The following is a 14,681-nucleotide window of genomic DNA, read 5'->3' as shown; positions in this document are numbered from 1 at the left end:
AACCACTTGGGAAGGGAAATTGCGGTCTCTAAAGAAGGTGGCCATCTGGTGTGTTCTGTGGTGGAACTGCTCCTCCTGGGAGCAGATGAGGCGGAGGAATTGGGAATACGGGATGGCATTTTTGCAAGAGGTAGGGTGGGAAGAGGTGTAATCCAGGTAGCTGTGGGTCGGTGGGTTTGTAGAAAATGTCAGTGTCAAGTCTGTCGTCACTGATGGAGATGGAGAGGTCCAGGAAGGGGAGCCAGGTGTCGGAGATGGTCCAGGTAAATTTAAGGTCAGGGTGGAATGTGTTGGTGAAGTTGATGAATTGCTCAACCTCCTCGCGGGAGCACGAGGTGGCGCCAATGCAGTCATCAATGTAGCGGAGGAAGAGGTGGGGAGTGGTGCCGGTGTAATTACGGAAGATCAACTGCTCTACGTAGCCAACAAAGAGACAGGCATAGCTGGGGCCCATATGTGTGCCCATGGCTACCCCTTTGGTCTGGAGGAAGTGGGAGGATTCAAAGGAGAAATTGTTAAGGGTGAGGACGAGGTCGGGCGAACGAATGAGAGTGTCGGTGGAGGGGTACTGTTGGGAACGTCTGGAGAGGGAAAAACGGAGGGCTTGGAGGCCCTGGTCATGGCGGATGGAGGTGTAGAGGGATTGGATATCCATGGTGAAGATGAGGTGTTGGGGGCCGGGGAAACGGAAGTCTTGGAGGAGGTGGGGGGCGTGGGTGGTGTCTCGAACGTATGTGGGAAGTTCCTGGAGTGGGGAGATAGGACAGTGTTGAGGTAGGTAGAGATGAGTTCAGTGGTGCAGGAGCATGCTGAGACAATGGGTCGGCCAGGGTGGTCAGGCTTGTGGTTCTTGGGAAGCAGGTAGAACCGGCAGTGCGGGGTTCCTGGACTATGAGGTTGGAAGCTGTGGGTGGGAGATCTCCTGAGGTGATGAGGTTCTGTATGGTCTGGGAGATGATGGTTTGGTGATGGGGGGTGGGGTCATGGTCGAGTGGGCAGTAGGAAGAGGTGTCCTCGAGTTGGCGTTTGGCTTCAGCGGTGTAGAGGTCAGTGCGCCAGACTACCACTGCGCCCCAAAAGCCTCGTAGTTGTGTCTGAAGATGAGACAAGCTCGACTGAGAATGTCCACAGCAGATTAAAACCAGAAAAGATTTGCAAACAGCTGGGTTCAGAATTTAGAATTCCTTTCGGGATGTAATAAGTTCAGGAATCTAAGGTCAAACTTCGTATCATTCCCAGCACAAAGACTATTCATACTTTTTCTAGCGTTTCTTGGCCCAATTGCCATTGAGATTTTCATCCACACAACTGTAACTTGTGGACAGAATTTCTTCCACATCTGACCTGTCAGAACTTTAACTTATTCAAAAGTCTGCTTTTTGTCCCACTAATCAATCATTACTCCTGATTACTTGCCTTCCAGAAGCATGAAAATTGACATCCTTGACCTTGACATGAGAATCATTAATGACCTTACCCCAGTTCATATTAAACCTCCTCCAGTCCTCCTACACCATTCAGTCTTCTAGCTCTGGTCTTCGTGTATTCTTTTCACAACTGACTTTATTAAACTATTTTTGAGAGAATCTTTATCTGCTACTTCACTTCAAATTCCTCCATAAGCTCACACCACCCTTCCACTTCTTTTGAAATCTTAGCAAAATATTTTTGGTTGTATTGTTGACCAAATCTCAGATACCTTGACTAATATGCACGACTTAATGTCCCTTCTCCATTCGTTTTAAATTATTTTCTTTGTTCAGTTTTCTCCTTTTCGCCATAAAATTGTGCGTTATATTCCTGGATGGTTCCATGACAAAAACTAAATTGGAGACATAAACCTAACTTCATTGATACACTCAACCAAATTAATTAGGTACAAGTGGAATTTAACATTTAAACTAACAAAAAAAATCAATTTGTCAAACTGTCGCTCTTAGTGTCTATCCGAAACAAACCTAAGTTTCATATAGCTGCCACAGAATACAAATATTTGTGGAGTATACATAAGAATAATGCAAGTCAGACAATATGATGGTTTAATTTTTTTTAATCTTAGGGTAAACATAATAAATCTTTAAGAATCCAGTTTGCCTCCCCAAAGCTGGAAATAATTCAATTACATCATCCTCACAAGAACATTGTTGTTCCGCATAGAACTGGAATGATCGACTCGTCACTTTGTTCATAAATATTCAGAATGATTCCATGGCAGCCGGAAGTAAGCTTTCCACCCACTTAATCGCAGCGTGTGACTCAACAAGATTCACACATCAGCTGCTACCCACACATATCCAGTGTAATAGATCAAATTCCTCAGCTTCCCTGGAACAGTTTGCAAGTTCAAAGAAATGTAACCTTAGTTGGCTTGTTTTATTCATTTTTATCCCAATCAAGTGGGAGTCAAAAATCAGAGATTATTCAACTTAGTCAAGTTGGTGAATAATAAGCCATAACAATAGCAAGCAAGATAAAACAAAAATGTTGGACAAACTCAGGAGGTCAGGGCAGCATCTGTGCAAAGAGAAGCAGGTAAAGCTTCAAATTTGAAAGACTCTCCTTCATTAACTTGCTTAAAAACAAAACACTTTATTCACTTTTCACAAAGGCTTGGTAGATTTCAGAATATGTTTCTCACTATGTGTAGTATTTACCTTATGTTCGTACATATAAACATGTCCAAATCCTCCAGTTCCGAGGCGCTCCTTTAGATCCCAGGGTCCACATGTCTGAACCTGTTTAAAAGGTGGTTTTTCCATTCTTGAAAAAGACCTGTTTACAGTAATTGCAAAAGTATGCCAAATTAAAGGTAAGGAATGTACAGAAAATTAACTGCAGATTGAAATATTGGAAAGTACAGACAATTAGTTAATATTTGAAAAGGAAAGGAATAAAAATAGAGAAAACCAGAGAAATTTAACAGGTCTGGCAGTTCCTGTGGAGAGAGAAGCAAAGTCAATATTGAGTCCAATGTGACTCTTCTGCAGAAGAATTCAGTTCTGAAATGTTAATTCTGATTGTGTGTGTCTCTCTCTCTCTCCAGAGATACTTCCAGACCTGCTGAGTTTCTTGTGCATTTTCTCTTATTTACGATTTCCAGCATCTGTAGTATTTTATTTGGAAAAGACGAATAAGATATAGTTTATTTAAACTATGTCTTTACATCAAGGTTCCTTTATCAAGGCAATGTGAGTCAAAGACAAAAGAATGGCTGTGTCAATTTAAGTGATGAGCCATGAGGAAGTTAGCATCATGATGAAGGACAAAATAAAAATGATAGTCAGCAAAACAATCACCCATACACATTACTCATCTCACCAACATACAATAGTGCTAATTCATCAAATTCACAAAGGTGAACCAGTATTTGAAGTCCCAAGTAATACATGGCAATGAAAAAGCATTGTGACCAAGTGTTCAGCCCTAAAATGTTAACTCATGACTTACTGGAAGGGCACAATATCTTAAACCTCTGAGCAATATGTAAAGTTAACTAGCTCATGCTATGTTGTAGGTGAAGTTAACTGGTTCATGCTATACTGTAGCAATACGGGTGGTATTAAACACTAAAGGATGGTACCATCCAGCCAATAAGATGATCTGCCAATAACACGTATTAATAGTGTGATAAATGAATTTCAGTGCTCATACGATTTGAAGTACAAAGGCCATGCATCCCAACCATTGACGATCAAATCGAACATCATGTTCCTTCACATGTTCACAACAGGCAAAGGTACTGATCATACCCAAATCAGCGCAAGTTTGCAGAACTCAAGTGTCCAATATTAGATGTGTTTTTGCAATTGGACAGCATTTGCTGGAGGAATTATGCTGACAATCAATTTAGGATTGCCAATCAGGCTCAGATGTAATGTGTATTGTATCGTCACATGTATTGGAAGCTACTTATTATTAGTATAAAGGGTTCTATTCTTTCCAGACCAAAAGAACATGTACATGCAAAGTGTCTTTAAACTCAACAAAATTGCTGACAGTCATTGGCTGTTTCATTTCTCAGGTCAATGCTCTGTTCCAACTCACCTGCCTGGTTTGAATTTTAATAAAGCCTCGCTGCTATCTGTCAATCAGCATTAATGGGTTCATTCACCACAGCAAGGCCTCTACCAGAGTCCACTTGCCAACCAACTCTCATTTCGCATGAAATGTCAACTAGTACTGTTGCTTGTGGTTCTGATGAGTATAAAAAGGCAGGCTTCGTCAAAATGTCTTTTCTATTGCAATACTCAGGATTTTCTATTGGATACTGTCTAATTATTCATTTTCAGCATTGCTACTACAGGTACACTTATTTTAAATTAAATAACTTGCCTTTGAATACAGCCATTCTAATCATGCATGGAATGAAACAGCTCCTACTGGTGTATATGTTTCAGACAAAGCAATGAAATAAATGTACTAACTACTGGATTCAGGTTCAGATTTCTGAACATCTAAATTTATCCTCCAGTAATACATTGCACTGCAAATCCTTTATTGAAATTATGATTTTTCTGCTTGCACCCTGGAATAGTGTTATTTTGACAATAAATGAATCTTCATCTTTAATGTTCAAGTGATAAATTTTGTACACACAATGTTTCTGAATCACTATTCATTGTAATAACATTCATAGAGTGTGTAAATCATGCATACTCAACCAATTGACAACTTTTGTTTCCTATTGCACATGTTTTCGTTAGTTCAACTAAGGCCCTTGCTCAAGCTCACATATAGATCACATGACCCTGAAGAAAAAGTAGATCCACATTGCTTCCCGGCTAATAACCTCAAGTCAACTCCAATTGAGAAGTTAGAGACAGTTTAGAAGTGCAAATTAGTTTCCACATATGGCAGAGCAATCGACTGTACAGCACAGCAAGTGTCTCATGATGTCCTGAGGACAAAACATTTTGGTATGGGTCTGCTGAAAGAAAAGACACCAATAAGTAACATAAGAATAATAATAAAGCCTCTGGGCGCAACATCAGCTTCTAATCCATATTAGGATTGCGGCAACACACAAAACAGAAATGGAATAGAATGGTTGCATTGCCGATTACATTACAGCATGGGAGTGATGTTTTCGACACTGATGAAAGAAATTCCACTTTTACAAAATGAGAATCCTTTTTGGTTCCAAATATGGTTCATATATATCATTCATAGCATCATGGACATATGGAGCATGGAAACGGACCCTTCAATTCAATTTGTCCATGCTGATGAGATATTCTAAATTAATCTAGTCCCATTTGCCAGCATTTGATCCATATCCCTCCAAACCCTTCCTATTCATATACCCATCCAGATGCCTTTTAAATGTTATTATTGTATGAGTCTCCACTATTTCCTCTGGCAGCTCCTTCAATACATGCACCGTCCTCTTCATGAAAAAGTTGCCACTTCCTTTTAGATCTTTGCCCTCTACTTTTGGTCTCCCCTAGCCTTGGTAAAAGAACTTGACTATTCACCCTATCCATGCACCTCATGATTTTAGAAATGGTCATCCTCAGCCATTCATTAACTCAATGACTTGAAGCAAAAAGGACAAGTCCTGTGCTGTTTTGTTAAAATCCACGTTTTTTAAAACCGAGAAAAGAAAATAAACTAATTGACTGCAAGGTCTCAAAAATAGGAGCTATGTGGACCAATGATAGAGAGAAACAACAGCTATGAGATCAAATGCATTAAGCAGTAATGTTACTCGAAACCCATGTACTAAGATAGATGAGATTACAAGGTCCGTCTTTTGAAGCTGGCAAGTTTCATCATGCTATCCCAACATTTGCTGTCTCTATGACAAATACTGGTCTCAAATTAGTAATTGTACAGAAGAGGGATAGCCAATAAACAATCTGTACACATCACAGATCAACAACAAGGGAGTTGCGGGAGTAAGCCTGCCACTTCAGTCTCCTGACAGCACATCTTAATTTTAGATTATCAAGCTGATTCAAATGTTATATTCCATCTCTACCAATCACATTCAAAACTGCTTGATAATACAACTATAACAATATTATAATTACACAAATCCAAAGTGGTTGTAACGTTATGAACACAAGTTGTCAAATTTAAAAGCTACTGTCACAATTGTCAGAAAACAAGATTTACTAATTCACTTCTCCACACAAAAGTGAAATTCAATATCAGTACCAAGATTTGACAGATCGAGCAGCTATACTGACGGACAGCCTCATTTATTCCAACAGTGAGAAAAGGGGTGTAAATGACATGTAAGCATACTAAATCACATAACGTCTGATAAAAATATAAGACTCAATAGTTGCATTGATTTTTTTTTTAAAAAAACACTGACTCAGAATAAGAATTCTGTAATTTCATACCACCAAGAAAATAGATCAGTCCTGCATCACAGAAACAACTCCAGTTCAACTGTAACTCAAACAATAATTGCCATTATTTTTCAAAAATATCAAATGACTCGAAGCTTACAATTTTGAGTAGAATCTCAATGTTATTGATTGTGAAAGAAAAGGAGCCTTTTCAAAGATTTCTACTGAAAGACACACTTCAGCCATTTGTAGGAAACACTTCCATTCATATTTCTTATCTCATTTAGCTACTGTGAAGATTTCAGGAAATCAGAAGGGAGAGGTAAAATGTTCACCTCCATTTCAGGCACTAATTCCTGCCATTAATTGTCTAAGCCCTGCCCTTGTTTGTATTACCAAAATTTAATACTTCACATTTATCCAAATTAAACTCCAACTGCCACTTCTCAGCCCATTGATCCAGTTGACCAAGATCTCTTTACTTGACTCTAATAGGTTGAGAAAGAATACACTGAGTTAAGTTCATGCTTTTGCATTCTTGTTTCTATCTGATCTCTCCTCACCTTTCCACTCCTCCCTATATTCTTATATTTCCAAGAGAGCTTGGAGGGCAACATTAATTAGAGGTTGCAATGATTGCAATTGAATCTGAAGGAGTGGAAAGATGAAGAGAGACCAGATAAAAACAAGAATACAAAAGCACGAACTTAACTCAGTCTATCCTTTCTCAAACTATTAGAGTAAAGATATCTTGGTCAGCTGGGTCAATGGGCTTAGGAGTGGCAGTTTGAGTTTAATTTGGATAAATGTGAGGTGTTAAATTTTGGTAATACAAACAAGAACAGGACTTGTACAATTAATGGGAGGGCCATGGGTAATATTGTAGAAGAGAAACCTTGGGGTTCAGGTACAGAATTCTTTGTCATTTATAGGCAGGATGATTAAGCAGGCATTTAGCATGCCTGCCTTCATTGCTCAAACTTCTGAGTACAGGAGTGGGTATGTCATGTTGAGGTTATACAGGATGTTGATGAGACCTCTTCAAGAGTACTGTGCACAGTTCTGGTTGTCCTGTTAGAGGAAGGATATTATTCAACTCGAAAGGGCTTAGAAAAGATATATCAGATATTGCATGAATGGAGGTTTAAGATATCAACTGGAAAGAGTGAACATTTTCCACTGAGCAAAGGAGGTTGAAGTGTTGTCCTGTTCCCCTCCTCAGTAGAAACAAAACACTCAGAGACACGGTGTAGTTTTACCTCCTTCATCTTTATTTCGGCCTTGGCGGGAGAGAGAACGATCGCCCACGTGCATAGAGACCTGAGTTCACTGTCTTCTCTGGAACAGCAGTTTCTCAATGAATTATTAAGTCATTTTACAGGGAGGAATATCCAGATAAGGCAACATATATATTAATTGTGTGACCATTACAATGAGCAAGCATTAACACTAAAGATTAAGCCATCTGCTATTACACAATGTTCTTAACCTTGTTAACTGGGATTCACATGATGAATACTTTTCACCTTGCTAACTGATGTTACATACTGAATGCTACCTCATCTTGTTAAATGACTCGAGATAATCAATGCTTTTCCACCTTGTTAACCCATTACCCTTGCCTCCAGCACCCCATTGTTAACTGCAAGTTCTAATCTGATCTCAGTCATGCTCAGCTAAACCTCTTGTTTCACAAAACTCAAAACTTACCTCTTTCCTTGCCTGCTTACACCCTATTCATATTCTCAGAACAATGACCTTTTTGTAAAAGCAGGAGAGGCATAAATAAGGTGAATAACAAGGGTCTTTTCTCTAAAGTGGGCAAGTTCAAAGCTAAATAACATGTTTTAAGCTGACTGGACAAAGACTTAAAAAAGGACATGAGTGGCAATTTTAAAAAAAAACATGGAGAGGGGCTCGTCTCGAATGAAATGTCAAAGTAGTATTGGATGCAGATACATGAAAATCGGAGCATGAGAAAGGACTTGTGAACAGGATTAGGGAGAATCATAAGCTAATTTATAAATACAGTAAGGGAAGAGGTTAACCAGAGAAAGAGTAGGAACGAAGAGGGCAATCGATCTGTGAAGCCATAGGATATTGGAAGGGTATTGAATAAATACTTCTCGTTCATTTTCACTCTGGAAAAGGAGAACATAGATGCAGAATTCAGGAAAAAGGATTGTTCGGAATTTACACAGTTTGACATCGGAAATGGTGAGGGTTTTGTAGGGTCTTTCATGCTTTTCAACAGATAAGTCTCCTTCCCCGGATGAACTGCATCCCAGACTGCTGTGGGAGACGAGACAAGAAATTGCAGAGGCTCTGACACAAAAATTTTTTAATTCTTCTCTGGTCACAGAAGAACAGGGTGCCAGAGGAGGCTTTAGGCATAAGAGCCAAATGCAGGCAAGTGGCACTAGTTTAGTTGGGAAACTTGAGTTGGACCCAAGTATCTGTTTCTGTGCTGTATGATTCAATGACTGGAGGACAATTAATACGGTTCCACTTTTTATGAGGGGTGGTAGAGATGAACCAGGAAATTATAGACTGGCAAATCTCAAGTCAGTGGTCAGGAAACTACTTAAAAATTCTGAAGGAGCAACTAATTCCCACTTAAATTCGGGATAGTCAGCATAGCTTTGTCAGAGGGAGGACACGCCGAACAAATTTGCTCAAAATATTTTTTGAAAAAATGTGATCATGTGTGTGGATGAGGGAAGTTCAATTTATGCAGTTAAAATGGATTTTAACAAAGCCTTTGACAAGGAAGAGGATAAAGAAGGTTCAAGTACATCGAATCAAGGGAAACTTGGAGAGATGGATCTGAAACTGGCAAAGGGTAGTGGTAGAAAGCTGTTTGAATGACTGGAGGCTGGTGTCCAGCAGTTTATTGCATGGATCAGGACTGGAACCCTTAATATTTGTTAAATACATAAATGATTCAGATGAAAATGGGGGGTGGAAACATTAAGTAAATTTTCAGATGATACCAAGATTGGAGTGGAGTGGTTAACAGCGAAGATAATGGTTGTCGGTTACAGGAAGATGTAAATGGGCAGATCACTGACAGAAGGTGCTTAACCCTTTTCAGTGAAAGGTGACGTACTTTACAAGATCCAATGGATGGCAACACGCTGGTTAGCTTAACAGGAACAGAGGAATCTTGGTGGATTTATTCAAAGATACCTCACATCAGCAGAGCATACAAATAGGACAGTCAAGGTGGCATGTGGGACACTTGCTTTCATTCATAGTGTCACTGAGTTTAAGAGCAAGGAGGTAATGTTGAAGTTGTACAGAGTGTTGGTCAGGCCACAACTGAAGTACTATATGTAGTTCTGATCAGCTCACCACAGGAAGGATGGATAGCACTTGAGGGGTGTGAAATTTTTGTTTTATGGTCACTTTACTAATCCATTCACAAGTGCTTTAGATTTCCCCTCACAAGCGCTTCATATTTACTAATACCATGTTCTCATTCATTCATTACTCTTCACTAACCTGCTCACAAGTGTCCTATATTTACAAAGACAGTGTTCCCATTTCATTCATAACTCCTTACAATAATGAGTTTTCTTTAATTGATACAACTCAGGCTTCTGCAGTACATTTTATTATTGCTAAATTAAAACATTCCTTCAAAATCCATTATTAATGCATCACACCTTCGATCCTTGTCCAACCTATTTACGTCGAAAGCTACCTCTGAATAGATATCAAAGACTACTAAACTATTCAGGTACAATATCCCCTCAGTGTTTCCATGACTCAACCAAAACTTTAAAAACATTATAATATTAATCAGGCCTTACCAACCACCTCTCAGGACCTGAATAGACTGCAGAACATCAGACAGTTTCGTATGCACTTGTTGAATACCAATTAACAGGACCGCTAAAAACTTACCATCAAAGCAGCGCCTCCATGAAACTGCATAAATGGATGAAACTCACACCAGCAAATTGTAAACAAAACTCACGATCCAGTTGTAATCAGTTTAATATCCTTTACTCTTGTTATAGGAAGGATGTTATTAAACTGGAGAGAGTGCATAAGAAATTTCCAAGGGTGCCAGGACTCAATGGTCTGAGTTATAGGGAGAGATTGGACAAGCTAGGGCTTTTCTCTTTAGAGTACAGGGAACGAGGGGGGATCTTACAGAAGTGTATATGATTATGGATGGGGTGGATAGGGTGAATGCACTCAGTCTTGATCCCAGGGTTGGGGAATCGAGGACAAGAGGGCATAAGTTTAACATAAGAGGGGAAAGAATAAAAGGAAACCTGAGGGGCAATGTTTTTTTTTGAAACACAGAGGGCGGTACATATATGGAATGAGCTGCCAGCAAAAATGGTTGAGGCAGGTACATTAACAACATTTAAAAGACATCTGGACAAATACATGGATCGCAAAGGTTTAGCGGAGAAATGAGGTGAGCATGATGGACATTTTGGGTTAACATGGTCCAGTTTGGGCCAAAGGGCCCATCTCCGTGTTGCAGGACCCTATGACTCTAAATGTTCAAACAATCTCCTGCTTACATACCTTTGTATACAATTGATAAAATAATGTTAAAATTATGTAACCCCAAAATGATGTACAAACAGGTTACTGTAAGAACTGTATTTGGGGATTCCATCACCGCCTCAAACTGTGCTACTGCAGTTGCTGAATAAAGAGAAATTTTCACCACTCACCGATTTCAGTCATTTTTTGAACATGATCCCATGGGAAGCCAGAGGAGTTTAACTAGGATGTTGCCTGGAATGGAGAAATTGAGCTACAAGGAAAGACTAGATAGGCTTCAATTGTTTCCTTGACAGCAGAGAAGACTGAAGGAGGGCATGATTAGTTATAAGATTATGAGGGGTATGGACAAGGTGAACATAGAGCAGCTGTTCCCCTTGATTGAGGAGTCAATCACAAGTGAGCACAGTTTTAGGTTAAGGAGCAGGAGATTCAGAGTGGATTTGGGAAAGAATGTTTTCACTCAGCTGGTAATGGGAATCTGGAATGCATTGCCTGGAAAAGTAGTGGAGGCTGGAAACCTTACAACCCTTGAGAAATATTTGGCTGAGTACTTCAAATATTATAACATTCAAAGATATGAGCCAAGTGCAGGAAATTAGGATTTGTGCACTTTTAGTAGTAGTTCTACTCGTGCAGACTCGAAGGGCCTTGTCTGTGCTATATGAATCTATAAATGTACCATTAGAATGTTCAAAAAACTTTTGGCTAAGTTCATGAACAGGATATGGGCCAAACGCAGGCAGGTGGGACGAGTTTAGTTTGGGAACATGGTTGGCGTGTACTGGTTGGACCGAAGGGTCTGTTTCCATGCTGTATGACTATGACTCAGATATGCATTATGAGACACTATGTAGAACATTACTAAAAAGGATAATTTTCGCAAGATCAGGCTTTTGTCTTCTGCAAATTCCATGAGTCACAGACTAAAATTTGGAAAGCATTTTCAGCTCTTACAATATTGTTCTTCATTTCTCACTAATAGGACTCAGAAAACATTGTGATTGATTTGATATTCTAACAGACTGACATCAATTTTCATTCATGAAAGCTCATTCCAAAGTTGAAATCCAAATTAAATGTGTCAAGTACGCACAATCTCATCTCAACATAACATATCATTTTCAAAAGGAAATACACCACAAGCACCATCAGGATATGAAATAACCAATGATCAGCAATGGATGCCACTTCACAAGCAATGTATCAATTTTTCCATGCTGCAGAGATTGAAGTCCTTTCATCTGAAAAATGATCAGATTGTTCCTTTGGTACAAAAATTATAAAATCATTTATCTCTTAAATAGTAACATTCTGCTACTGATACAAAAAAAACTGATTTATTTCATATTTAAAAATTATGTGCAAGTGCTCAAGTCTCCCTCCATGCAGCATGGATATTAATCCAGAAACTGTACATTTTTGCATTGACATTTATCAAAACATTTTTGTTACAGATTTAAAGAAAAATTTGAATCAGTTTGTCAAAATGGTCAACACATTTCATAGCATCCTTAGAGTGTGGAAACAGGCCCTTGGGTCCAACAAATCCACACCAACCCTCCAAACAATGACCAATCCAGACCCATTCCCCCTACCCTATTACTCTAAGTTTTCCTCTGACTCATGAACCTAACATCCCTGAACACTGTGGCAATTTAGCATGGCCAATTAATCTAATCTGCACATCTTTGGTCTATGGGAGGAAACCAGAGCATCCAGAGGAAACCCACGCAGACATTGGGATAATGTATAAACTCCACACAGATAGTCGGTCACCCGAGGATGGAATCAAACCAGGCGCTGTGAGACAGCAGTGCTAACCACTGAGCCACCGAAAGTTTTCAGCTGCAATACACCACTAGGAGAGAGTAAGCTTATACAATTTGTGCTCCTATTAAGAGACTGTAATCATCTTCTCCATTGATACAGCTAGTTGCAATATTTAAAATCCACAGTATGCACTGCAAAGACCGAACCACATACTCCTTTCTAGTGACTAAGAAGGAAAATATCATTACCATTTTCTTTCCATGCAAAGCAACCAACAAAAAACACTGTTTAAAGTGTCCTTGTGCATATTTAAGGCTGAGATAAATAGATTCTTGATCAGTAGGGGAAATCAAGAATTACAAGCAAATGTAGAAAAGTGGATGAGAGGAATGTTGGATCAGCCACGATCCTATTTAATGGTGGAGAAGGCTTGACGGCCTATTCTTGTTCCTATTTTTTAATCTTATAACAGACACGTTAAATATCAATTGGATACACAAAGTCAATGCAGATTTATAAAAGGAAAATGTTTGGCAAACCCACTGGAGCTTTCCAAAGCCAGAATTAATAGAATAAATTTGGGAGATCAGTGGATGCAGTGTGGTTGGATTTTCAGAAAGCTTTTGATAAAGTCCCATAGAAGAAGTCAGTGTGCAAAATCAAAGCACATGACACTGGAGTAATAAACTAGCATAGATGGAGAATTAGCAAACAAGAAACAGTAAGAATACAGAGGAACCTCGATTATTTGGCATTCGATTATCCGAATATCGGATTATCTGGCAAGATCCTAATGCTAGGCTAAACTAGGTTATCCAGAAGTCAATTAACCGAACGAAATACTCCCTGCCAGTGTCCTTCATATAATTGAGGTTCTTCTGTAAATAGATAATTTTCAGAATGGAAAGTGGCGACAATTGGGGCAGCACAAGATCAGTGCTAAGACCCAGATACTGACAACAAATGAATCGATGATTTAGATCAGGGAATCAAGTGTAATATTTGCAAATCTGCTCTGGTGACACAAACCTAAGTAGGAGTCTGACTAGTGAGAAGGCTGTTTAGTGTCTTCAAGTTGACTCAAACCAAGTTGAGCAAGGAAGCAAATTCATGGCCAGATGCAGTACAATGTGGATAAGCGTAAAGTTGTCCACTTCAGTATGAAAAACATAATGCAAGAGTATTGCCTAATTGATGACAGATTGGGTAATGTTGACATACAAAAGGATCTGGATGGCCTTGTAAACCAGTCCCTGAAAGCAAGCATGCAGTTGCAGCAACAAGTCAAGAAGGCAAATACTATGTTGGCCTTTGTTACAACAGTGTTTGAACATAGGAGCAAAGAAGTCTTACTGCTGCTGTAAAGGTCTGCGTGAGATAATTTTGTGAGTACCATTACTTCTTATTCAAGAAAAGATATACTTTCCTGTACAGCAAAGGTTTACCCAGACTGAGATGAAGAGAATTTTTTTTCATTCAAGGGCACTGAACCAGTGGAATTCTCTACCACAGAAGGCTATGGATGTCAAGTCGCTGAATATGTTTAAGGTAGATATCTAGAGATTAAAAATGGCATGAAGAGAGAATAGGAATGCAGCAATGATATAGAGGATCAGCCATAATCATTCTGATATGTCAAAAAGATGTGATTGGACACACAACATACTCCTATTACCTATGTTTCTACATGTTTTTGTAAACCTGTTCCTCCATATTTTCTCTCGTCAGTAATAAAAATAAATGTGCAAAAAAATCGAAAAATTCAAAAGTATGTAATTTGCAATACATGGTTAAATGCAAACAAACCATCGTGTCCTTTAATACCTACTTTAAAAGCTTCAGATTTAGCTTGAATAACTTTTCCTGCAGCAGTTGAATAGCAACAATTCATATTTAGAACATAGAACATAGAAGAATACAGCGCAGTACAGGTCCTTTGGCCCTCTATGTTGCGCCGATCCAAGCCCACCTAACCTATACTAACCCACTATCCTCCATATACCTATCCAATGCCCGCTTAAATGCCCATAAAGAGGGAGAGTCCACCACTGCTACTGCCAGGGCATTCCATGAACTTAC

The 14,681-nt window shown here is 39.2% G+C and overlaps 1 protein-coding gene across 3 annotated transcripts in view; it reads right to left on the bottom strand.

Annotated features, from left to right (window-relative positions):
• chuk (component of inhibitor of nuclear factor kappa B kinase complex) overlaps nucleotides 1-14,681 on the bottom strand; it is a 104,617-nt gene that overhangs the window by 67,935 nt on the left and 22,001 nt on the right. For 2 of the 3 annotated variants that reach the window (XM_043678907.1, XM_043678908.1), the window contains exon 2: nucleotides 2,655-2,772. In XM_043678907.1, coding sequence (XP_043534842.1) covers nucleotides 2,655-2,759 — 105 coding nt within the window. In that variant the 5' untranslated portion in view covers nucleotides 2,760-2,772. Of the gene's footprint in view, nucleotides 1-1,699; nucleotides 1,801-2,654; nucleotides 2,773-14,681 lie in introns of those variants that run through there. The other variant, XM_043678909.1, reaches the window with a different exon arrangement.

The sequence above is a fragment of the Chiloscyllium plagiosum genome, chromosome 38 (genome assembly GCF_004010195.1).
Source record: "Chiloscyllium plagiosum isolate BGI_BamShark_2017 chromosome 38, ASM401019v2, whole genome shotgun sequence".
Taxonomy (NCBI): domain Eukaryota; kingdom Metazoa; phylum Chordata; class Chondrichthyes; order Orectolobiformes; family Hemiscylliidae; genus Chiloscyllium; species Chiloscyllium plagiosum.
This window is presented reverse-complemented; position numbering and strand designations above follow the sequence as displayed.